At 41.6% G+C, this 27,066-nt stretch overlaps 1 protein-coding gene across 3 annotated transcripts; it reads left to right on the top strand.

Moving 5' to 3' along the window:
- The first annotated feature begins 18,185 nt into the window (after positions 1 to 18,185).
- On the top strand, positions 18,186 to 25,036 carry gata6 (GATA binding protein 6). 3 transcript variants are annotated; one of them, XR_006034407.1, is made up of 8 exons: positions 18,186 to 18,336; positions 19,042 to 19,949; positions 20,632 to 20,798; positions 21,374 to 21,499; positions 21,696 to 21,783; positions 21,899 to 21,993; positions 22,767 to 24,038; positions 24,177 to 25,036. XR_006034407.1 is itself a non-coding variant. In XM_042105692.1 (7 exons), the coding sequence occupies exons 2-7, from the start codon at positions 19,094 to 19,096 to the stop codon at positions 22,932 to 22,934; spliced, it is 1,500 nt and encodes a 499-aa protein (XP_041961626.1). In that variant the 5' UTR covers positions 18,186 to 18,336; positions 19,042 to 19,093; the 3' UTR covers positions 22,935 to 25,036. The 3 variants fall into 3 exon arrangements, 2 of the variants coding, with proteins under 2 accessions (XP_041961626.1, XP_041961638.1); XM_042105692.1 differs by having other exon boundaries at positions 22,767 to 25,036; XM_042105704.1 differs by lacking the exon at positions 18,186 to 18,336 and adding an exon at positions 18,379 to 18,466 and having other exon boundaries at positions 22,767 to 25,036.
- Positions 25,037 to 27,066: the final 2,030 nt, after the last annotated feature.

Genomic DNA, 27,066 nt, shown 5'->3' with positions numbered 1-27,066 from the left:
AATGCTTGATAGTAACTTGCTGGCAGTTGTAACTGTTTTTCTGATTGTCTTTTTCTGTGTCACGGTGGCATTTCCAAACCAGCAGATGAGACCAGCAGAGAGTGCGGTTTTCCCCATTTACTATGGCTAATAGCCGCCACAGACAGGATGCGATCTGGTGTGTAGGGCGAAAGGTTACTACAGTACTCCCTATAGGACAGGTGGGGCTACAACTACACTAACTCCATACGTTAACCACATCATTATCACCTTTGGGGGCCGAATGGACCTTGTACTCTGCATAATAACACCAGGATTATTATTAAACTTTCCTCCGAGTAGTCCAACAGAGTTATTAAGTACAGCGGGGAAAATAAGTATTGAACACGTCAACATTTTTTTCAGTAAGTATACTTCCAGTGAGGCTATTCGCATGAAATTTTCACCGGACATTAGTATTAACTTAGGTAATCCACACACATTCTTGAATTTCCCTTTGGGATCAATAAAGTATCTATCTATCTATCATATACAAAATTCCAAACATTAATGTCTAAAAGTAGTGTTATGAGTAAAAAAGTGGAATGGCACAGGGAAAAAGTGAACATGCTAAGAAAAAGCAGTACACAAACGCAAGGAATGGCAAGGAACAAACTGGAATCTATAAGTAGTTAGAGAATTATCTCTCCTGTCTGTGCAAATTGATATAAGCTGGGTTAGTACATACTGGTGGGCTATAAAAAGGTTTTTTGTTAGCAAGGTGTCACACAAGAAACATTTCATGATGGGTAAAAGCAAAGGGCTCTCCCAAGATCTTTGCAACCTTATTGTTGCCAAACATATTAATGGAACTGGTTACAGATGCACTTCAAAACTTCAGAATCATCCAGCAAGCAGTATTGGAGCCATTATTTGCAAGTGGAAGGAACATCACTACATCATCAACTGGCCATGCACAGGATCTCCTTGCAAGATTTCTGACCAGGAAGTCAGAAGGATAGTCATGAAGAGTAGCCCAAGAGCCAAGGACCACTCTGAGAAAGCTCCAGAAAGATTTGGAGGCAGCAGGTACAATTGTTACAGAGAAAATCATAAGTAATGCACTCCACCACCATGGCCTCTATGCACGCTCATCCCGCATGACTCTATTGCTGAAGAAAAACATGTCAAAGCTCGTTGAAAGTTTGCTACACAACATTTGAACAATCCTATGAAATACTGAGAGAATGTATTCTGGTTAAAAATGTAACTTTTCGGATGTCATACTACACACCATATTTGGAGGAGAAATGGCACTGTGCATCACCCTAAAAATACCCTACCAACAGTGAGGTTTGGAGGTGGTGGCATCATGGTGTGGGCTGTTTTTCATCTCATGGTACTAGCAGACTTCATACAGTTGAAGGAATGATGAATGGAGTCATTTTGTTCTGGGAGAATCTTTACATCCACCAGGATAATGAGGATGAGACATGGCTAGACCTTCCAGCAGGACAAGTATCCAAACCATTCAGCAAAGGAAACTCTCAATTGTTTTCAGAGAAAGGAAATCGAGGCCCTGACTTCAATTCAATTGAACAGTTTTGGAAGTTAACTAAAGATCAGGATTCACAAGAGGGACCCCTGAAATCTTCAATATTAAAGGACTATCTGTTTAAAAGAATGGGCCAAACTCACACCAGGATACTGTGACTGATTAGTTTCATCATACAGGAAATGCCTTGAAGCTGTCATTACGAAGGCTTTTCCACAAAGTATTTAAGAAATTTCAGCAGGTGTGTTTAATACTTTTTTCTGTGTCATTCCACTTTATTGCACATAACTCTACCTATGGACTTTAATTTTTGGATTTTTTTATATGGGTGGATTATCTGAGTTAATACTAATGTCTGGTGAAATTTTCATGCAAATAGCCTCATTGTAAGTATACTTACTGAAAAAAAGGTTGACGTGTTCAATACTTATTTTCCCCGCTGTATCTTGTGTGAAGAGAGATGAATTGGATTTGGACTCATCAACCATAGTCATCATTATGCTGCGTGAAGCCATGGACACTGGAAATAATTGGACCCGGTTTTTACAAAAGCACCACAAATTGATACTTCTCCAGCAGATGAACTAAGCATACACTGTGAGCCGTAAGAACACTCTGATGATTGCACTGCCATTGGCCTAGTTTTCGTTATTTCCATACTGATTAACATTCACCAGAGGAGAAAATGATCACCACTGATTCTTTCATTTGCCTCAAAGCCTTGTTCTGGAGGAAATATTAGTCTTCTCAGCATTTTCGCAAACCTTGTCTCTGGAGTCATAGAGATCGAATTTTAGAGATTGAATGAGTCAAGAACAATTTCAGTCTTGGTCAAACAACTTCAGATCCAATTTTTTGGAATTAATTTGATTCAGTGTAGCCTATCTGTAAGTATGTGCAAAGAGGAACAAATTAGTTAGTGTGTTCACACAGAAACATAAACACCATATTATGTAGAAAATGCATAAATAACCTTGTCTGGTGGCCTCAGACTTGCTGTCTATAATTTGCTGTAATATTAACTATCTATGTAAATTCATGCCATTTTCCATATATGTTACTGAGATGCATGTTATCTTTTATTATAGGACAATAAACAACAATAATAAAAAATAAACAAACACTAAGTCATCACCGATACACTAATGAAAACAGATTTATATCAAGGGCCAAATATTGGATTAGGTTACAATAATGTCTCTGCACACAACTGTGGAGAGGCCCAGAATCATAGTGTTGCTGAGGCTAAACACTTCCATTTGGGTCAGTTTTGGATTCAGTGGTTGGATGCTACCGATGCTCTTGGACACACAGTAGCAAGTGAGGTGTCAATATTTAAAGGTATGGGAATGGCTATGTCCAGATTGGGGTGTTGGGTGATGTTTGCATTACTATCAGATGTTTAGGGTAGTTAAAGACAAAAGGTTTTATATTTCATTTGGTTTATGGTCAATTTGCTGGCAGTTATTGTGCCACCTAGTGGTTGAATTACATAAACCTTCTTGGACCGACCTTCTAAAAGATGGTCAGTGGTTTTTGTAAAAAAAAAAAAAACAGTAATATTGGGGAACATTGTTTATTTGTCACCCCTACAAAATCACAGCATAATTGTAAATATATAAAATATTCCATGACAAACAAATACAAAATAAAACTAAACAAAGACAGCAACCTCGCCTTTAAAGTATGATCCTAAGAGCAAGTGTTATTTTGCCATTATGAAACATGTTCACCTGTTTGATGTCCTCAATCTACAGACATTTTTCCAAAGATTAGAATTTACATCATCAAACAAACATATAACAAACATGGTATACACTGTAATTTGAGTGAAAGGGATGCTAATTCTAACCCATAGTAAGATATCCAAATGAAGTGAGGTTTAGACCAACAAATTTATCGAATTTAATTCAAACAAACAGGAACAAGTTACAGTAGTTTCCTATAGTTTCCAAGGGTTACAATGAGGGGGCTCTATACCTTCAGTACTGGGCCCTAAATGTAGTCCAGCTATAAATGACCGTCCAGACATGTTTACGGGGCTCCTGCTGGGCCTGTCAGGAGGTTAATAGCCTGTGCAAGTGGACGAGCTGAAGATCCCCGTCTCAGCCACTCCATCACTGGCCTTATCAATGGAGAATGATTGCAGTGGAGCGCTGGTGGCTCGAGCCTGCAGGCCACATTTACAGTGCAAATGTTATCGTTCCAATGACACTTTAAACAGCCTTTATCAATATTTAGTCATTCAAGGTTTATGAGGCTTGATAAAAAAAAAAAATGCCACTTGCTGATTGGGGTCACAGTGACAGAACGCTCGGTGAGGCTCTGGTGCCAATGCTGAGATCGGCCTCCTCAAGACCAAACAGCTCACGTGAGGAAGGGTTGGGGGGAGGTGTTGGGGGAGGTAAGAGATCCCTCATCAAGTATTGACCTCACAGCAGGCAGAGTGGAGCACGCCAGGGGAGAAAAAAAGCCCTTATCATTCTATTATCTTTAAACCAGCGGGTTATCATAATTGCTTTCTTAATAATTCTATAAACCCCAAGCTAACACAACCTTTGCTTGGGCAGTAAACCAGTGGAGGAGTTTTTTGATAGGGAGATCTGCTGAAGAGGAGCGTGGTGCAGAAACACTAGTCAGCAGCTCTTTGCCTCAGGGCCCCTACTCTGCTGGGTTCTCACCTCTCCTTCTGCCTACATGCCATGAGGCAGGTACAGGATGGTGGAGGTGTCATAAAGTGGATGAAGGGGTTCGTACTGAATTCAGCGAATTCCTCACCCGGCCTTTGGTTCATCGCTGATTAGGGGACACTTATTAGCCCTCAACTTTAATGATATATGGCTGTTATGCACATGTGACCTCCTCTAATTGTTACCACAGTGCTGTTTATTTACTGTAAGTCACATTCAGTTACAAAAATGTCAAATATGTTTTTTGTAGATATGGTAATTATATTGATATATAAGATAAGATAAGATAAGATAAGATAAAAATGTAATAAAGTAAAATAAATATTAAAAAGTTGTCGCCTCCATTTAAATTCGTAGCCGAATTAGTTTGCTTTGTCACAATGATAGATAGTTCACCCAGTAAATACCAATGAATATTGTTGCATGTGAAGCTGCTTATTGTTTTGTGCAAAGTTTCTTTCATCATTTAATCAATTAAGCTTTGCACCACCTACATTACCTGATCCCCATTTTTCTAATGCCAAAAGTGGGTTCGTCACCCATAAGTCTGTGCAACTCTCAAATGTTGACTCTCATCCTCCTGACCACATGGACTGACCCCAATCCCGAGGGAGCCAGCGGCTTGCCGCCCTCGGCCTGCATCCTGGGAGCAGGTGAGAATGCCTACTGGCATTGGACTTGAGGAGATGAACCTGGGTGTATACACACACACACACACACACACACACACAGAGCCTGGCAGCTGGCCCAGGGCTGAGACAGATAGAGAGGATGAGGAACTGTGCTTCCCCAGAGTGGGTGACGCAGGAATGTGTGAGCAAGAGAGTGAGCTTGATCTGCACAAAACTCATGGTCCAAGCATGTATTTTAGAGACAGATACGGAGCTTGTTCTTTCACTTAAGCATGTGCACCGTCAGTCTCTGAAAGGAAAAGATTCAGGCGACTATCAGACATTGCACCGCGTTGTCTGTCCTCTAAAAACGGGAACAGAATCTCCCAATCGTGATTTCCAAATCTCTCTGAGTAGACACTAAATAGTGGTGGTGCAGCTGTGTGCTGGAGCACCTGTAGGCCTGGTGCCCAGGGGCCGCTGGCGTCCTCACTCCCATGAGTTGCAACAGTCAGGGGAATGGAGGAGGTGGCGGCGCGGACGCACTTGGCTCCTTTTCAGATATCTACTCTGTTTCTTGCCATCGCAAAGCTCATGAGGAAATTCCATTCCGACATTTTGTGAGTGTACGGCAATAAAACACTGCCCGAGCTCTATTAACGGGGCGGTCGGCTTGAGCTGTGCTGTTGTTTGCTGGAGCTGCGGAGCAAGACTCGGTCACATCAGTGTGCTCATCACATTTCAGCTGCCCCCAGCATCGGGGGTCTGGGGTCCGCACACACCCTTCTGACAGGCAGGCTCTGCAGATCTCAGGCCTTCATCACCGCGCCGTGTCTAGAACACAGCACACCGGAATATTCGTGCATCATCTATTGATTTGGGGTACAACCCTTGGCTGTAAAAGCGAGATAAGAAAGTTAGGCATTAACTTCTTTGCAGGGGTCACTCTGTGGTTTCACACGGGCCTGGCAAAAAACGACTTCAGCAGTGGACTCTGGAATATTGATTTCTTTTTTTCTCCTCCGCCATTTCTCTCACAAAAGAAGAGTCTAAGCATAAACGCTTCTCTCTCTCGCTCTCTCGCTCTCACTCTTGATAATGCGGCAGCATTCCGGTCCACTCCCTTCAAGGTTACTGGGAGCTGGGCAGGACCACCTGCCAAATGCAAATGTTTTTTTTTTTTTTTTTTTGTTCCTAACTGTGGAGCTCTTTGTCTCCACTTCTCTCCTGCCCTTTGATTGCAGCTGCTTCGTATAAAGTCATACTGTAGTAAAACACCTGTTTCATATAAAGTCATATTGTAGTAAAACAGCTGTTTCCTATAAAGTCATATTGTAGTAAAACATTCTCACAAATTTTGAGTTGATGTTTAGCTTGAAATAGCTATAACCTGTGTGATTTTTGTCATTTAACCACAGCTAGTAAGCGCTGTTTTTGTAAACTCTTTACTTGTCACCATCCGTATGGCCGTGGTAAAGGTCATTATGACTTACGCTGTCCTGTAGAGATGTGAGAATGAAACACCTGGGCCTGGACCCTCACACCTGTATGTCAAGGTTACTGTTTTTCACCTTCTTCCTCCTCCCGGGCAGCTGGGCGTGGGCGTTTGGCAGGCGGGGGGGGGGGGGGGGGGGGGGGGGGGGGGGGGTGAGAGAGTCGTTGTCACTAACTGCTGTTGCTCTCGCTCTCGTCCTCCAACCACTCGCCCTTCAGCTCTCCCCCCTCAGTACAAGGCCATATGCATTCTTGTGTGTGTGTGTGTGCATGCTTGTGTATATGTGTTTTTGTGTGTGTGTGTGTGTGTGTGTGTGTGTGTGTGTGTGTGTGTGTGTGTGTGTGGGTGTTTGCACCTATTTTTTGCATGTGTGTGTGTGTGTGTGCATGCATGTTTTTGTGTTTGCGAGTGTACGCGTTTGCCTGTTCAATGAGAGGGAGCAGGTGGAGGTAGACCTGAATCAAATGAGATTCATCCACTTGCTTCAGAAAGAAAACTGAGGGACGTCCAGCGTGGATGCTGGAATGCCTGACCTTTGCCATGCATGGTAACAGTTACAAAGAAACTGTACTGCCCACCAAAGCTTTGAGAGGCACTGGATGCACTCAAATTTGTCATTGTTGTCTTACAAAGCCCCCACCACACCCACCCACACACACACACACACACACACACACACACACACACACACACACACACACACACACACACACACACACACACACACACACACCCCTCCTGTGGTGTATCAGGCCGTGTGTCAGGCCAGTAGATGGATGAGGTGTTGGGCCTGATAGCGCGTCTCCGTGGTGCCTGCTCCTGGAGAGCAGAAGGAGGGGGAGGAGGAGCAGGGGGGGGTGCTGCTCAGGCTCTACTGGCCAACGGCAGCAGGGAGGCCACAGACAGCACCACTGGAGGTACCGTAAGTACCGTCTGTTGGCCCTGCAGGACACACACACACACACACACACACACACACTCAGGGCCTGTGCTCTGTTTGCCCCCAGTGATCTCTCTGCCAAGAGGGGTCCTCTTCCCTTTCAAGTCCAAAGCACGTGCCTGTGTGTCTCCGCTCTGTTTGTTTATAACATGAAAGACAGACAGTTTTTCAAAATTTGCACACACACGCTGGAGATTTGCACACACACGCTGGAGACACGCTTGTCCTGCAGAATTGAACACAGAACTCTCTCTCTCTCTCTCTCTCTCTCTCTCTCTCTTTCCAATAAAAAATCATCTAGTAAACAATTTCATTGAAAGCATTTATAGAAGATCAAATATTTCCTGATGAAGACTGTTATATAATCTTGCCACAATATAGTGTATCATTCTGGCCTCAGTTTGAAGTGCAACATTGAGGTGTTCACGCTGGTGAGTTCCTCGTCTGATGCCAGCTCCTGAACACTGTGTACCTTCAGCCCCATGGCCTTGTGCCGCAGTCCTGCCCTCTGACCAAGGCTGTAAAGAGCTCTGCTCCTCCTCATTACTCCTCAGAGAGAGGGAGGGAGAGAGAGAAGGAGACGCTGAGGCTTGCCAGCAGCACACACACTGCAACATCAGGCCCGAGTCTTACACTGTGGTTTATCGTACAGCACAGAGGTGTTTATATATAACAGTACAGACTGGGACTGCACCAGTCATACATGCCACACATGGGTATTTGAGGAGAAATAGAGGCCAACTTGGTTTGGGGTCCATGCAGTTGGAGATGAGAGAAGATCATCTCTGAATCTAGTCATTATAAGCTGTCCAAAAATACTTCTCAAAGTGCCTCAAAGTGCCCTTGGTTCCTCTTTGGCCTTAGTTGAGAAATACAGAGGTTTTGGACTTTGACAGTAACAATGCCAGTAGCACTTTACTTGGATAGTCTGCCTACAGAGACTTTATAGATATTCAAGTTCAGTATGTAGAATTGTTATTGAACAATCACTGAACAACACCTTAACCTAACCCCACCAACAACCTCATCCCTAACAGAGTGTCAACAGATAGTTTGTTCATCATACTGAGCATATGTAGATCCAAGGACAGTGTGACCACAATGCCTGCCATAGACATTATGACTGTAATGTGCAGTGGTCTATTTGCACAGTGCACACATGTCCATCTGCCAGTTCCAAAATCTGAGTCCAGCCCTCCTCATAATATCACTATTATGTTCATATCAAGCTTTTTGGACCTTGAAATCCACAGACAGTCAGTCTAATTATAATCTCCGGTGGCGACTGAGTAACTTGCGTGTTTGGGTTTGGAGGGGGCGTTATCTTGACGTTAACCACCAGTGCGTGGGATGCCGTTGCCGAGGACTGACGAGGGCACTTTCACTGCAGGCTAGCGGGCCTTGAGGTGTGGCTGCAAGGGGGGTGGGGGGGGGGCAGGAGAGGAGAGGCAGGTGACCAGTGCTGGGGGTTGGTTGGTGGTGTAGGGGGTGGTGGTGGGCCACAGGGGCTCACTGCAGGAGATGGAGCCTCTAGGTCACCATGGGGTTATCCTGACCTATGTTTGAGCTCCACCGGCTGCGTTTATCAAGCAGGCAGGGCAGGGCAGGCAGGCCGGCAGACTGGCGGGGGTGGGGGTGGCAATGGGGGTGGGGTGGGGGGGGGTCAGAGTGCTGGCAGAAGAGAGGGAGGAGAGGATGGAGAGAAAGAGAAAGAATGTAAGAAAAAGAGGAAGAGAAAGGGGGAGAAAGAGAGATTGATGAAATAGAGAGAGAGAGAGAGAGAAGAGGGGATAGTCTGTCACTGAAGATGTCTGTCAAGGATGGCGCTCCTCTCCCTCTGCTGCCCAGAGACACAAGGCCATTACGGAGGAATTGGGGGCAGGAGGCGTTGGGGGACTAGAGGGGGGGGGGGCGTGGAGATAACCCTCGATCCTGGAGCCTATGACCCTGGTGTGTTCCAGGCGTGGGGGTGGAGGAGTGGAATAGCACAGCAGTAAGTGACTTCAAACTCCTTACTCAGTGTTCTGTCCTATGAAATTGTATGAAATATGAAGCATTCAAATTCAAAGTTCATTGAATGCTATCTCCATGTAGCATGTAAAACAGACAGACATTTTACACCGTTGTATGTATGAGTACATCTATATGTACAGAGGGTGAATGGTGTATTTACCTTTTCCTTGGCGTTTGCCTGTAAAAAAGAGACTGTTGGGGCACATGTCTGGGTCCTGTGTTAACCATTAACGAGGGCATATAACCATGTTACTGATTGACACCTCCTGTTCTTGAGACTCTCTCTGACCTGGGCCATATCTTCCCCACACACAGGTGCCTCCTTATCCGGCGGGAACATCTCGAGGTGCGGTACCTCTGTCCACGAGGACGCTGCCCTGGCGTTTACCCCGGCCTCTCCCACTGCGCCCTCTCGGTCCCCTCTTTGGGCTCTCCCAACGAGAGACCCGGCTCTGCTCTGGTTTACGCTGCGAATGTTGAACCGCTCAGAGCATTCGGACCAAAAATCTTTTTTTTTTTCAAAACCTGAAATGGTCTGACAGGTCAGTATGCAGCTTAGCTTAGCACACATACACCGTCAGTTGATGATGCATCATTGGTTCCGTTCAAAACTAGTGGAAATGTGTTCTGGTTCAGTATGTAGCACCAAGGTTAAAAAAAAATTCTGAACTTCAAGAACCACTTCAAGAACCAGTTCAAGAACCAGTTCTCTGTCGGGAAACGGCCTCTGGGGCTCAGGTGCAGCAGTGTGACTGACGCCTGTGACCTCCACTGTGACCTCCACTGTGACCTCCACTGTGGCCTTCGTCCTGCTCCCCTAAATATAATAATACAAATCCAGGGCATTAAGATGTCATCTCACAACAACCAGGAAGTGAAGGGGGACTTCTAGGACTTCTTTTGCTTTCCGTCAGGGCAAAACTCTGTGATGTGATGTGTGGCTCGGTAACATGTGATATACATGCATACATACTGGATACATAGACTGACTGAATTAAAAAAGGGTTCAGATGTATGCTGCAGAAAAGAATAGTAACTAAACATAAATTAGTTGATATGGCAGCTCTGAAAATTTGAGTAAAACTGAAACACTTAATAGGACAAAATGATCAAATATTTTTGTTCAATCGGTTGTTAGTTATGGTATTCTTTGTTTTGGGTTTCCAGTCAGTAAGAATTTGTAATAGTTGCCGTATGCTCAGATAGTATAGCTTACGAGGGCAGTCCTAAGCAGCCAACACACGACACACCAGACACCAACTTTTCACTGTTCTTGCCACATCCCAGCAACAATCAACATGTTGTAATCCATTATACTTGGTATTGGCACTAACCTTCACCATGAGCGATGGATAAGAACATCCTGTACGTCTGTACATGCAAATATGCAGCATATAGGAGACAACTGAGAAATGCCAAACTCCCACCTGTAGCATGTGTAGTCTACTAATAGCCCTTCTACACTGTTGATTGTGTCATATGCTGAGTGAGAATGCTCAAATGGAATAGGCCCACGCCCGACCTATCTGCAGGTCTCCTTCACACACGGTTCCAAATAGAACAGTTCTACAAATATGCTTATTTGCCATTATTACATGTTAGTACATTTCCCAAGTAAAATACAAAAAACCATATGAAATGTTATCAAATGTTTGTATATCAAAGCATTTTAAATACTGTGAGACAACATGGCTAGTATCAATTACCTTTTAACCTTAACACCAGAACAAATAACACACTCATCAAGCTAATGCCTTATGAAGCATGCTGAGCATGAATCACATTGAGTCACTATCAGGCTCCTTTTGTTATAACATTTTTGGAAGCATGCAGCTCCTCAGTTTTACATACAGTTAAATTGCATGCACTGCCATGATCATATCTATTATATATCTTTTTTCATGCAAATATATTGAGACTGAAAGAAGTCCTGTCCCAGCAAAACCTGGACTATTTGTTCACCTTTATATGTTTTACTTTGACATTTTTTAAAGATACATATGTTTACAGAACACATGACCACACCACACTATCTTCGCCGCCTGTGTCTATCATTATTGTTTTAAACATTAAATGTCTTTATGAACTTGTAGTTTGATAAGACGTTCACATGTCATATCAAATGTACACACTGTCACTTTTCCTGATTTTCATTTGGGTCAGGCTGGACCACTGACCCTTTCGGCAACAGAATTCTATCATATATAGGTTACGTATCTCAGTGGCCTACTGACTCCATCCAGCTCACCAACGGGCTTTTTTCATCTGGCCGTTATCAGTGTAGCAGAGACTCGGGGCTCTCGTCGGCTGGCCAGCCGTGTTGTTCTGTCTTGGAGTTCTGTAAACACAGCCTCGGCCGGAGCCAGCTCTGGCACTGGGTGCCCAGGCCTGTCAAAACAAAAGCTTCCACAATAGCCAAGGTGGAGGACAGGGAAGCTGGGGCTGGGACTCCATGCTGGGGGTGGGGTGGGGGGGGGATAAGGGGGCTTGGGCTTTCTCACCTCACACCAAAACAAGTGACGTCTCCGGCTGGGAGGATCAGCAGCGGATCAGCACCCACTGACCTCCTGCTTCTTGTGCCGTTGAGAGAGAGAGCGAGTCGAATTTAAGTGAGTCTAATTTAGAGGCTGTGAACGACTGATATTTTCCATTCAAAGAAAAACAAAATGTCTAAAAGGTCAAATATGACACACACACACACACTCACAGAATAAAAAGCATTTGTCAATTGCAAATATGAACTGCAGATATTTCATAACCTTCCATAACCTGTATGTGACTCAAAAGCTTTGGTGAGGGTTCATGGAGTTGCTGCTGCCTACACAATGTACTGTGTTTCTTGCCCCACTTCTTTCTGCTGCTCAACATACAGCCACGTTATGGCTCACAGGGAAGCATGGGCACTAAAGCAGCTTTTATAGAGTGCAGGCGAGCCTCTGCTAACACGGAAAGGGTGTGAAGGTGGAGAATGAACCGGTGGATTCCAATCTCACAGGCCTGAGATCAGCGTGATAGACCTCCATTTTGAGAGTTCCGCTTCTTCTGGACCATGGACGCCTTCACAAAAGCAAACAAAGACATTTGTTTGCAACGGGGCCATGCAAAGATTCATTTGAAATATAAAAGAGCAAGACTGAGGCACCAAAAATTTAAAAACCTATCAGTTACCAAGAAGTGGCTGGGAGTGACACGTTGTTTTTCTAATGGTCACGTCCCCTTTTTTCCCTCTGTGTCGGGGCCACGGCTAGGCTCAAACACCGTACTCCCGCCATGGGTAAACAGTTCCGGGCAAACAGTGAGCCCGTCGTCCCCAGCACTGCCTGGTACAGCACACTGGTGCTGGAACTCTACAAAAGAATGACCACCGCTTGACTGTTTGATGGAGCTCTGATAAAAACATAATTGGAGTATGTCGAATGCATATGTTTTCTTTTTTTCTCCTTTTGGTCAAACAAAGCTTCAGTCACGCCATAGAAACTGACCTCAATGTCTCCATTGTGTATTTGCTGTTGAGAGTGGTATGTACCCGAGTGCCTACCCCCTACCCCATCACGTAGACACACACACACACACACACACACACACACACACACACACACACATACACACACACTCAGGGGTCACAGGGACAAGGAGGAGCTGGCTGCCTGGAGCGGTCACAGAAGGACAAGGGGAAGCGGTGCCACATCATGGCTGCCGTGTTTGTACGAGGCCGCAGACTTCTTTTCACGGACGCTCAGAGAAGTGTCACCACTTTCATTTGTTTCCCTGCCACAAAGGGCCCCCACTGAGCGCCGCAGAGCCACGGCAGCACTCTCTCGGTCGGGACTGTCAGTAAGTGGAAGGAGAAAGAAAGGCGTGTAACCATGACATGCCATGTGTGCTTAACAGTAACAGCAGCAACCCACACTCTTGATCAAGTGCTTTCCCACTGAGAAGTTCCAAAGAAAAGATGCTTCCTCCCCCAGCTCCTCTCCATGTGATCGGGGACTTTCAAGTTCTAAGCTCTAAGTTCTAAGTTCTCCTTGCAGCCTGCTTTGGCCTTATCTGTGTGGCCTGTCTTCCTCCTGAATCCTGGGCTGGCTCTTGGCTTGTCTTCCCTCCTATCACCAACGTCACTGAGCCTGGAGACAGCCGTCTTCGCCTGTCTCCACACACACACACACACACACACACACACACACACACACACACACACACACACACACAAAATAAGCTGATTCAGACAAAGTCACAGAGCGGACAGCAGAGCTGACCTTCTCCTTAGACAAAACACGTGGAGAGTGCAACAGGATGGAGGCCGCTAGGATGTAATGTGGAAACAATAACAAGACCTTGGAAAAATGAGCCCACAGTCTTTTTTTATTATTATTATTTATTTCAGCGCAATGAGCTTGAAGTATGCTGCATGAGAGATGTAAAATGTAGCTTTCGTGCTGAAAAGGTATTCCTTGCTCTGAAGGAAACTGGATCATGGAGATAGTGCTGAACACAATGGTGAAAGGGAAATGTAGTTTCTTGACACAGAGAATCTGATAGTCGAAGGTTGGTATAGGCCTAGTTGTAGGCATATATAGGGATTTGCATTTGGACAGGGATTTGCATCAATATCTTCTCAATAGCTTCATCATTTCAGGTCTTTGTATGCCCAGCAGTCTGTAAAGATATTATGATGGAAACATTTTAGGTTGCTAAGTGCATGTGCTTTCTTTGTCTGTCAGACTGTGGAGTATGTGAAAGAGCCTTATTTGTCTTCAACTTTATAAAATATGATATTGAAAGTGAATGACGCCATACAGTCTGTTCTGTGCCGATGGCTGAATGCCATCTGATTACCAATAAACTGACAGAATGGAACGAAAGCAAGTGGGTCAGAAGCACTCGTATCACGTGAGCCACTTCAGACACACAGGCACCATGAGAACCAGCGCCCCTGTCAAGAGAGAGAGAGAGAGAGAGAGAGAGTAGGAGACATTACCATGCATCCTGGTTTAGCTGTCTCTTAAGAGATTGCAGGATATATAGTTATAAAATACACTGCGGCTTTATTGCTGTTATAAGAGAAAATTGCAATCGTTTTATGTCGATCTGATTTAAAAAATAAATACAATGTTGATATGTGTTTCACTGTGATCTATTCCCTAAGAAAAGGGTGTTTCCAATAAATACATATCTAAATGTAAATGGGTATTAAAAGACCTACATATACATACTGATATTTTCTTTAGCAGAAGGTTTCCTTTTTTTTAGACTTTTTTCTTTTATTTTTGAATTATTGTAGTAATTGTGATTCCTCAGTGACTTGGGCTGAAAAAAATGCCTACAATGTATTTTTACAGGTAGACTATGATTAACTTATTTTTGACTATATGGCTTTCTTATATAGGAATAAATCTTCCCATAGTCTTAGAGTAATGCTGTATTTCTGAATTGATTGCAATGTACCCCAATTGTCAAATGCATAGCTATCTTTATGTTTCAGGAGTTTGGACCCGAGAGAATATTTAAAACAAGTGTAACTAAACACAAATGTGAAATTAAATGTGCACTCTGCATTGTATGGCTAGAAAAACGTGCTTTTCAAAATGACTGCAGCATTGAGCATTGTACAATATTTACATGATTTTTCCTTGATGGAAAATAACTTTAAAAAAAAACACCTGAAAATATTGTATTCATCACCAACCTGAATATAAGTTTTTCATTTATCATTAGTGGTTTATAATAAAATGGTCGTATTTGTATTGTTCTTGTATTGGGCCTATGCGTTTCAGTTGACAAATGCCGCACAGGTGTGCTCAGTTGTCATAGGCACCAAAGAAATAGATGTTGGAAATGACCGAGGAATAATCTGTGAGAAGCCATTTGGATCGCACAGACACAGAGAGAGAGAGAGAGAGAGAGAGAGCTTTTAGGTGAGGGCGTTCCATCGCAGGCGGGGCCATGGAGGGAAGCAAGGACGGTTCGCACTGTCCAAATGACAAAGGTTGCTTTTACACCTGCTTGCTCAGTTTAATCATCTACCATTTCAAACAGCACCGGAGTCCTCTGGCTCTCCATCTCAGACACGGGCAATACTGTCACTCGCATATAGCCTGTGTGAGAAAGCAGCGCCAGGGATGGCTGATGCTCAACTGCGTCTCCTACAAAACATAAGCCTAAACGAGTCGGTTTTAAAACATAGCATTGGTCAGTTAGAAGACAGATTATAACAAAGGCGGGTCTTCTGGGCAAGCAGAGCCTACATGCAGTCTACATTTAATTTGAGATATTGGTGGAAAGGGAGTGTTTAAAAGTAGCCTAGTCTAACAGGCAAGCTATTAATGACAATATTCAATAAAAAAGCGGTAGGCCTATATGTATGCAAACACGCGCCTAATCCTCCCCATAGACGTAGCCAATACAGAAGAGTGCAGAGCTATCCTAGTTGTGAAGTGTATAATTGCAATGCCATGGTTTACTTTTCAGATGCCACGAACTATCGAAATTGATTGATTTATTCTAAAGCAGACGTTATTTTAATTTCGTAACGCATAAATTATGTCAGGTTTCTTATAACCAAATGTGTAATACCAATTTATTGAATATTTACAGGCAAAAACACTTCGGTTTTGAATAGCCTATTATCACCAGACGTAAAGAAAAAGAAGAAATACATTGGTAACATCTCACGTCAGCCAGACATTACTTTTTTATCGGGAAAACACAAAAATACACATAGGCCTACTGAATGAATTAGGCTACGATTTACAAATAGGCTACTCTGCAGGTATTTATCTTTCAAAACGAGCAGTGCACGTGGCTACAGCTTGAAAAATAATAATATATATCTTTGGACTGATTTTATAGGCTTGGGCCTATTCCTGAAAACATGCAACCACAGCTTGTTCATTCCAATATGCCTAGTTAATATTATGGTTGTCATACTATAACGTTATTATTCGATTAAATAATCAGTAGCCTAGACTACACATCATTTTCAGAAGGCTATTTGTAAGTAGGCTTCATTGGCCTTGGTCTACTAACTTTCATTTAGCCTAATTCATGTAAACTTACAATGGCGTTTTTCGACTACAAAAACAATACGATTCTGTGATGTTATTGTAATAACACAATCACAATAAAATAAGACATTGTTATTATTGAACAGGTTGTTATTTTTATTTTTGTTAGCCTATTATTAGGCTATTATTATCATTATTTTTATTATTATTAGCATGTTATTATTATTATTATTATTATTATTATTATTATTATTATTATTGTTGTTGTTGTTGTTGTTAGACGTTCTTCGTTTTAGGTCATATTCTGCAAAGCTTCAGTTTCTGACAGGCTGTTTAAACTTGCAGACAGTTATTTCATTGTTTAAATAAACTGCTCGAACAATGCCATAAAACATAATCACGGCGTCGATTTGACATGTGTATTTATACCCTTTTGGTTTTATTAGTGCTGAGCATCTCTGGATAATTAGCAGATGATAGGCTACGACTGAGAGACGTCTTGTCTCTTTCCCCGGAGTGATTCATCGATAGTTAGTGTCATAGAACTTCACAGCATGACAGCAACAAGAGAACACTTCATCTGTCACAATGACTGCAAAATAGACAGAGGACGACTCATCCGGATAATTCAATCTTCGGTGTCTCTCAGGTCAGAGTAGCTTAATCGTCAACAGAAAAGCATTTTAGGTCCTGATTGATTTGATCGGCTTTTTTCATTAACGGGGATGTGCACCACTGATGTAGGCTATAGGCTACTCTAATAAGTTCTCCCCAACAGACTTCAATTTTTGTTGTTAATTTAGGCCAAGAGTGAAAGTTAGGCTATCTAAATATTGAAGGAGAATAGTGTTTGAGTGTAGGCTAAAGTAGCCTACTTCTTGTTACCAAATCCCTTTGAGAAAGGACCTTAAAACAGAAAGTTGAAAGAATGGACACTATTTAACCTTAATTTGCATGAAGAGTCGACAAACAGATAGCCATCCCTGTCATTGTGCGTCATCATGTCTATGACCTATGTTTCACCCTACATTTTTAAGGTTAACTTTATAAGCCTTACAAAATCTCTCTTGACTAGTTTATTGCTATAAAACAATAGCCTAACATATTTCGGCTAGAGGATGTCTATCCAAGCCAAGCCCACAAGGTCTTTAAGTTTTAATGCACTATACCCACTGAACCCAATTGTACAACATCAGCACCTCTTGGGTTAATTCAATTGTCACCTCTGTTTTACTTTTGATCAGCGCACTACAGTGTATTCGACTTGAATCAATTATCGCGTGTTCAAAGCAGATCTTTCGATCTTACCCCGCTGCGTGTTTGTGTTTCCATGCGCAGGACCCCTTCAGTTCTAAATGAAATCGTCCTAAATAAACTAATGACCATTGGTATTCATTTGCATGACATTGTCAATCTCCACGCAGAACACTGTTAAGCTTCCAAGGAACTGACAGATTTTACCTATGAAAACATATAAGAAATATACGTTTTTAAACTAGGATACTCACCACACTGAAGAATCGAAAATAGACGTTGCAATTTACTGCCATTGCGCATTGTGGTAGTAGTAATAATCATAATTTACAAATGTAATCCCACAAATTCACTCTTTCTAAAAACAGTCTCACAAAATACTTTATTTTTAAAACAAAAAGAGAAATTAGGCTACATTTGTTGATTGATAGGAGGCTACTTCGAATCCATTACTGCTATTCTGGAAGTATGATGTCATTTAGTGTAGACTGTAGCCTAGACAATCCCCTCTTCTGGAAGCATGAAAGATCACGAGAGAACTTGTGATGTTGTCCACTTAAAACAGTGAACCACACAACTATTCTAGGCGATACTCTTAAATTTGTGTCATGTTGTGGTGATCAAAGTATGTTTTTCTTGATTGATGGTACAGGCTAGCACCCCCATTGAGCTGATGTGTTTGCTCCAATCAAGACGAAGCGCCTCCTCTTAAATCGTCATGAGTGACTTCAGCCTTCCATTCCCAACTTTCCAAAGACCTGCTACGACATAACTGTTGGATACAGCTGCGAACCACCGATGGGAAACCATTTATAGGTCAGTACACATTCATCTTTAAGGTGTTTTCACCCTTTTTCTTCATTATACTGTTTGTGCACCGGCGGCGTAAAATATGTCTTTCACAGTGGCGTGAAGTACCAGCTGCGGATAATCTAAATCATTTTGGGTATTGTTCTGTCACCGTTACGTTGCCTGAAGTTCTTATCTCTAGCGAGTCTTATCAAGCGGTTATCTACTTGTTCCAAAGACATATTGCGTTTTTTCCCTATCTTTTACTATGCTGCTTTTTGTAATTATAAAGTTTTACCAGACTGGGTTGTTACAAGTAGCCTAAAATTCGACTTTCGCGGTTATGCCATGTCTGAACCCGCAGATGTTTCTTTTAATTTGAGCTACTCAGGATGAAATATTTTTTGAAAACAAATGGTTAGAGTTGACATACAATCTAACCGTGATGGTACTGCAATCATTAGTAGCCCAGACTAACTAAGCAAAACACGAATGCGCCTGCCATTTCTTTGTTAAAATGAAACTAAATCGCATGTGCTATGTAGACTGTATGAGATTAAACTGAGATCACTGCTTACCCATCATTATGTGGTTATCTAAATAAGCATGGTAGCATTGCAGTCTATTCTGATAATCAAACCTTAATTGTGTCTGTGTTGTCGATAAAGCTCATGGGGAAATAGGCTACTGTTCTTTGCTAAGTTTGTTAATTGTACTTTCTCTTTGACGCAGGCTACAGCACCTTCTTCGTTCTTCAGTTTGTGAAACAGTCAAAGGATCCTGGATGGACCTGGGTCAAAACAGCTGGTCAATGGTCAAGCGTGAGGTCACCAGCAGCCCAGGGTCGCCGGCTGAACAGAGCTACCTACAGGGTGACAGGAGGGACCGCCACACCTCAGATGAGTTGAGGTCACCGGCGCCACTGCACACGCATCTTGACTCTGTGGGAACCCGACGCACAGAGGGCAGGTCTCTACACTCCTACGTTCACTTTGGACATCACAACACCGCCCTACCAAACTCAGAGGATATCACGCTGTTCACGGATTTGGACCAGGGCAACAAGCTCATCATCTCCGGCGGGGCGCACAAGAGTGGACTAATCGTGGACCCTAGCGACATGTATCAAACACTGGCAATCGCCGCGGCTCAAACTCAGGCAGGTTATGATTCGCCTACTGCCAGCTACATGCACTCCAACCCGAATTCACCCGTTTATGTGCCGACCTCCCGGGTCGGACCTATGATTCCGAGTCTTCCTTACTTACAAAACGGATCGTCTCAGCCAAGTCATTCGGTGAACAGCCATTCGGTATGGTCGCAGCCAACCCCCGAGAGCCCGTCGTACAGCACAGGGAGCCCTCATACCTCCAATCGTTTCCATTACTCTCCAAGCCCGCCAATGAACAATGGGACATCCAGGGACAGCAGCTATACAAGTCCTCTGAATGTCAACAGCAGAGATCAGTATAACCTTACCCGACCGATCAGTGGTTCCTATACCAGCCCCTACCCATCCTATGTGGCACCGCAGCTATCCCAGTTGTCCACTCCATGGCCTGGAGGACCATTTGAAAACTCCATGCTACATTCCTTACAAACAAGAGGCGCATCCTTATCTATCAGAGGACCTAATGGAGGTACGTCTTGACATTTTCGCTTAATTTGACAGATTTACTGACAGGCAATGTTCTCTTAAAACTAATAGCAGTCATTAGCCCAGACATAGGTAGGTTTCCATTCGATTGCATTTTACGCACACCATTCCCATAGTTTGGCACAAAAAAAAAAATATATATATATATACCTAACGCACCAGACTCCCTATAGAGATTCGAAATGAGAATGAACTAAATTAATTATTTTATTAAGTAGCGTGTATAATAATATAACAGATAGGTAATTATTCCAACTTTAATAAGTGTTAGCCTCAGTGTAAGATATGAGGCCTACCATTTTGTAGCTGATGCGTTTGGCATTACACTCTTAAAACAAATGTGTTGTCCCTATCTGGACACAGAGATGTATTAAAAACGCAAGTTGTGTGGTTTTCAACACATATTGTGTAACAAATAAAAAAGGAAACAACACAAACTGTGTTGCCCCTGTCTGGACACACATGTTGTGTTGTTTTAAACACATTCCTTTTAAAAGTGTAGAATTAAATGTTTAAATTTGTCCATGGATAACTGTTTATCAATGGCCTGAAACATGGCAGTGTTTCGAATAAGGACAGCTCATAAATAATTTAAGACCGATAATGTGTGATGGATTTTGGCTTGGTAGTTTATTAAATAAATTTCAACTATGGTCGCTTTGCAGATATACTGGATGACATGGTGGAGAGCCGGGAGTGTGTCAACTGCGGCTCCATATCCACACCGCTTTGGAGGCGTGACGGCACGGGTCATTTTCTCTGCAACGCATGTGGTCTCTACAGCAAAATGAATGGACTCAGCCGGCCATTAATTAAACCCCAGAAGCGCATGGTAAGCACCCGTTTTGCGAACTACTTAGCCACTCAATTTCCTGTCTATTTATTTAAAACAATAGGTAAAGGTTATCTCCTTGGATCTTCCTGGGCCTACTCCCACAATAAAGGTTATTTTTATTGGCTCAGGATGGGTTAGAATGGGCAGTCTACGGCACGTAGACAACGTATTTTGCTATTTTACAATGTTAAAAGTAAACTGGAGTTTGCCACAGCGGTCAGTGTAATGTCAACGAGAATCTCAAGGGAGCAATTGCATGTTAAAATGAGCAATGTGAGGCTCATGTGCAAAAATGACACAATGTCCTGAAATGCGTTGTCTACATGCATAAAAAAGCCCCATATGAATATGTATTTACACACGGGCCTACATGATTTAAACATTGGCTTCTACCTGTCATTGTCATTCCTTATTTACTGCCGTACGTCATCAGTAGCCTATAACACAACACCCGAATCATTAGTTTAATCTTTTCCTGTAGGCTACCTCTTGACTTACACAGTGTCATAGATATGTACATTCAAACATGGACTAGGGGTATTTTGAGTATTTTTTTGCAATTTTATACACAGTCGTCATCCAGGCGGATCGGCCTCTCCTGTGCCAACTGCCAGACCAGCACCACCACTTTGTGGCGCAGGAACGCCGAGGGAGAGCCAGTGTGCAACGCTTGCGGACTTTACACGAAATTGCACGGGGTAATGATTTCACTTAATGCTCGGCTACACCTACCCATTATGTGCTGATCAATATAATAACAGAATATATAGGTCTGATATATATCAGTAAATCAGTAAAATCATCCATTATTATTATTATTATTATTATTATTATTATTATTATTATTATTATATTGTGAGATTAAAGATGTGTTGTGATTAAATGTGTTTAAAGGTACCACGGCCACTAGCTATGAAGAAAGAGGGTATTCAGACGCGAAAACGAAAACCGAAAACGTTGAACAAATCCAAAGGATCCTCCGGTAAAGTGATTGTCTATTTATATTGGAGCATGCAATATGTTAATCTGTCGAAATTTGAAGCATGCATGAATAGCCTAAATGATCTAATTTTATACAATTTATCTATTTCCGACAGGAAGCAGCTCTGTTCCCATGACTCCGACCTCGTCCTCGTCTTCCAACTCTGAAGAGTGCACGAAGAACAGCTCACCGACAACGCAGGTGTCTTCGGTAAGTGTAGGCCTACATGACTAATTTTGTTACAATTTAAGATGGCGTAAAGGGGAAGTAAATTATTTTAATTTCTCTCCATTCTCCTTTCTATCCATGTTCACTTCTATAATGCATTTTTTTTCTGCTGATTTGCAAAGATCAGTTGTTATATCTAGGCCTGTCTGAAACATCCTTTAAAGTTATGTTTGTTTTTTTATGACCCCTTAATCAATGATGACGACCTTTATAGCAGCATTTTATCTCTATTTCTAAACACATGTTACTCTTTGAATATACAAATGTATTGTAACTCCAGTGTCAAATATTAGCTGCTAAGAAAACATTTCAAATATATGACAACTGAAGTAGGCTATATCAAACATTTTTGATAAACAAATAAGCTTCATATGCCAAACCTTGTTGTCTCTTTTATGAATAGTAGGCTATAATCTCCAGTAAGTATGTCACAGTACAAATCACATGTCTATAATTTGTATTAGGCTTACTGACTTTTTACATTTCTTATCAATGTCAGTATATTATCTTGCATTCAAACATAACTTTATACTGACAGTGCATTGAAAGTGCTCTTATCTAGGCTTCTGTACAGCTTAAGAAAGTCAATGACAATTTCAATATGGAGTCTAATGCAGATAGAAGAGATGTTTTTGTTTATTTTTTTCCAAGGGCAAGGTGAATTCAACAAATTCAACAACATTATGCACACTTTTTAAAAAACAAAGAACTATGACCCTGCTAACTATGACCCTGCCTACTCTTGTTGGTTACAGGTGAACCCCTCTGCCATGGCTGCTCAAGCAGAGGTGGTCAGCTCGACCGACTCCGTAGTGAAGTACCCTGGACAGGAGGGGCTGTATACCAGTGTGGGACTCACATCCTCAGCCGACGGGACTGCCTCCGTCCGAGGAGAGACCTGGTGCCCGATGGCCTTGGCTTGATAGTGGGTCGTCTGGAGCGGGGTCTCCATTTTGGCCTTCCTCTCCCTGGGACATAACGCTGGTGTTCCTTTCAAAGTGGCAATGGAATGGGAATTATTTCACTTCTGGCTGATTGCCGTAAACTTGTTCTCCAGTTCTGGAGAGTTTCATGGATGCTGCTGACATGCCAACAGCTTTTTATTTTTACATTCTCCATGTGTTGACTGCATTCTTTCCTGGAATATTTGGATCGGATATTTTTCGGAATCTGGCTGTGCCATTGCAAAGGAACACTCATGATGAGGCAACACAACACTGCTTTTGCATTTGGTACTCTCTGGAGACAGTGCACAAGGGGCATCACTCTGGAGAGTTAGTGGATGAAATGTTAATTTTAAAGAAAGTTAAATATATATAAATATATACATATATAAGGGTATGGATGTGGATTTCCCCTCGCTGAAGATAACATTGTTGATTGGACTGGAGAGAATTTTTAGTAAATGCACAACCCGTACAAAAATACAGAAATGCTTGATTTTGTTGCAACTGGAATCGAAGATGAAGACATCCAAGACATCCCCTTTTGATTGAATGAAATATTTATAAAATGCTGTTGAAATATGCCTATCTTTGTCAATAAAGGGAATGACAAATAGAATAGGATGAAATGTTTATTCTTACAAATATCTTTATTTTGAAACATGGTCTAACCTTTTGGATCTAGTTTTCATGGTGTATTTTTGTCTTTGATTACATATCTGCACGTGTTGCCTGATGAAGCTCTTATGGAATGGGACTGAAATTTTGTTGGTTTAAACAGGGTAACAAAGATCAAGACAGCCACTCTCTCTGTTGTCTGCTTTTAGTTTGATTATTTACTCTTCTTGAGCAATGTTAAATCAGATCCTGCTGATTTAACACTTGATTGGCAAAAAAGAACATTTCAAATCAAATGGTACTATTTTATATACTTTTATTTTAATAGATCGTAGCATGTTTTAAAAGACAACAATCACAAAAGGGTGAAAAAGAGGTGAAATTGCATCCACGTAAACACTCACTCAGAACAAACGGCACTCAGGACAATTTGATAACTGACATCTTTTTTGTTACGGCACAGAAGTTTAACCCTTAAAGGAGTTGGGAATGTTGAGAAATGAACATTCTAAAGAATATCTGGGTTCATTGAATTCAACATAGAATTTTTAGAACCTTCAATTGTTGCGGAACTTAGAATGTTCAAAAACCTACACCTTTAAGGGTTAACAGTATTTTACTGCAATGCTTCTGGATTTAACAGAGACAGAACTACCTAGAGCAAAACATTAACATGTAAAAATACCAGGCATCGTTTGGTCAATATCCTTGTGTGGGATCCATCTGTAAAAGAGATACATGATGATGATGAGAAACACTATTGCATCCTTGGTGGCTGTGCAAAAAGGCTTAACCCACTAATATTACACTGGATGAAGACATAGATCCAACTTGGTCAGTTTAAGCCTAATGTTATGGATTCATGGATTATATTGATGCTTATAGCCTCAAATCAGTGTCGGTCTGACCATGCAATAAATCAGAAGACATTACACGTGAGCGCATTGCAATTTAAAGCAACAAGCAGGATCAGTCAAAAGTCTCCGATGCTCATGACATGTATGATGTATGGGCTGTCCAATCATTAATCTCCCCATGTATTTCATTTGGCCCCAAAGTGAAGTCCAGAGAGTGTAATGTGAGCATGCTCCGTGAACCACTGTCGGGCCAGACAAATTCCAACCCAGTGCGTGGAGTAAACAGTCCAGGGGAATCAGTTTGAGTTTGTAGGTCACCTAGAACATTGTGTAACCAACACAAGCAGCTTCCATGGTCATACCTTTTTTCCCTGTTAAGTAGGGTCCTCTGGTATTCTGGACTTATTTATTTGTTGTGTTTAGTAGAATTTTTTTTTTTTTGATGTGTTTCATTTGGTTTGATGTTATTTGTATGTCAAGGATTGTTTCTTTGGATTTAATTTCCATTCTTTCGTATTTAAATCTGTTGTCATGAATGTTCAACCTAAGACATTAATTTGAGATTAAAATGTTTTCTCCCGTCTTAAAGAATCATGTTCAAGTGTGTACACATTTGTGTGTGTGTGACTTTCTTTAAGCAAGTAAGGCGTTCTGACATACAGCTTTATATATATATATATATATATATATATATATATATATATATATATATATATATATATATATATATATATATATATATATATACATACAAACAGTATTCCTTCAGAACTTTAAAATGTTGTAAGACATTTATATATATACATTTACAATATATTTTATGACAAAATGGCATTGCATTAGCCAAAATTCCTTGATAACATCCTCTTAATGTTGTGCTTGATCTGTGTCAGTAGCAGCATTAAATCACTCTCCACGTGGGTGTGATTCAGATCTGTTGTGTGTTATTATTGTGTGGTATCACACAGTTTGGAGGCTTGCTGTTCAGAATGAGTTAGCGCTGGAGCTGTAGTCTCTTCTCATTTTAACAAGCTTTTGTTTATGTTTCATAGTCCATGGTTACGCTTTCAACATAAGGAAATGTTGCTACCTCCAGTAACAATTATGGTCTGTCTTTGCCCCCCCCCATGCTCAGTTTTTGCATGTGTCCGTTTCCATATTTACAATAGGCCTGGCAAACAGCCTGCATTCTCAACATAATCCATTTATGACTACACACATCATTTCATTGTGTTCCTGTGTGCAGAACCGAACCAAAACCTAGCTGATTCAAGACACCCTTCACAATACAACCCAGTGAGCGCATGGTAGGAGGGGTACATGTTTATTATGACTATTATGAAACATTCACATGCAAAGATTCACATTCATAGTTGATGAGAACAGATGAAACAGGTGTGGTGTTGTAAGGACACAGTGAGGTATTTAAATGCTTTTAAGAGCCTTATCATTATGCAGAAAATGAACGGCTGATATTGTATGATTACCTCCTATGGCGTAACAATATGATATTGTATGATTACCTCCTATGGCGTAACAATATGATATTGTATGATTACCTCCTATGGCGTAACAATATGATATTGTATGATGACCTCCTATGGCGTAACAATATGATATTGTATGATGACCTCCTATGGCGTAACAATATGATATTGTATGATTACCTCCTATGGCGTAACAATATGATATTGTATGATTACCTCCTATGGCGTAACAATATGATATTGTATGATTACCTCCTATGGCGTAACAATATGTTTGGTAAACCCATGGATTGTTGTTGAATGGTTTGTTTTGCAGACCTCCTGATAAGGGTCTGAAAGGGTTTTGATAACAGCTGTTGGAAGCTGGATGACGAAAGGCTAAAGATTACTGATTTTTGTCCATCAGCCATGTCACTGCTTGGACTTTGAACACCATTTAGCTTTAGCACAATGGATCGGGGTGGGGGCGGCTTCTATATTTTACTGTTTTCAGGAAAAGGGATCTCATTTCTGTAAGGGCACCAGCAAGTATAGAATGAATTTGAACATGAATATGAGTATGCCACGCATAATAGCCTAACTTAATAACAGTGATTTTAGCTCAAATATTTCTCTTTTTCTGTTTTCTTCCCACATTAGTAATGTCCCTCTTGTGCAGTGTTGGGCGAGTTACTTCAAAAGCGTACTGCATTATTCATTACTTGTTACTGTCATTTCAAAGTAATTTGTTACATTACAATATTACTGTCTTTGAATTGTAAGGCATTACACTGTGTTTACATTACTTTCACCAAAATAACAGGAAATATGGATTTGGTGTTCTCAATAGATCTTCATGTGTTCAATGCAGCTCATTACACGGCAGGAGGTGATGTGGTATAATGGCATAATGAACAAATAAACAAAAGAACAATATAATGGTTGAAGTTATGGCTCATGGGACAATGTAGGCCCCAAAGGTCACTCACAACTTAATATAGTAAAATATAGCCATAGTGAAATTGCATGCTGACTTTAAATGGTTCTCATCATTGCTGGTTGCCTTTCCTTCCACTTACAGTGGTGTAGACTTGATGCAAATAGTTTGAGAATAATGGCTACGCTCTTTATCTGTAAAAGCAACATTTTAGTTAGTATAACTAACTTTTA

Source organism: Alosa sapidissima, chromosome 1 (genome assembly GCF_018492685.1).
Source record: "Alosa sapidissima isolate fAloSap1 chromosome 1, fAloSap1.pri, whole genome shotgun sequence".
Lineage (NCBI taxonomy): Eukaryota > Metazoa > Chordata > Actinopteri > Clupeiformes > Clupeidae > Alosa > Alosa sapidissima.
This window is presented reverse-complemented; position numbering and strand designations above follow the sequence as displayed.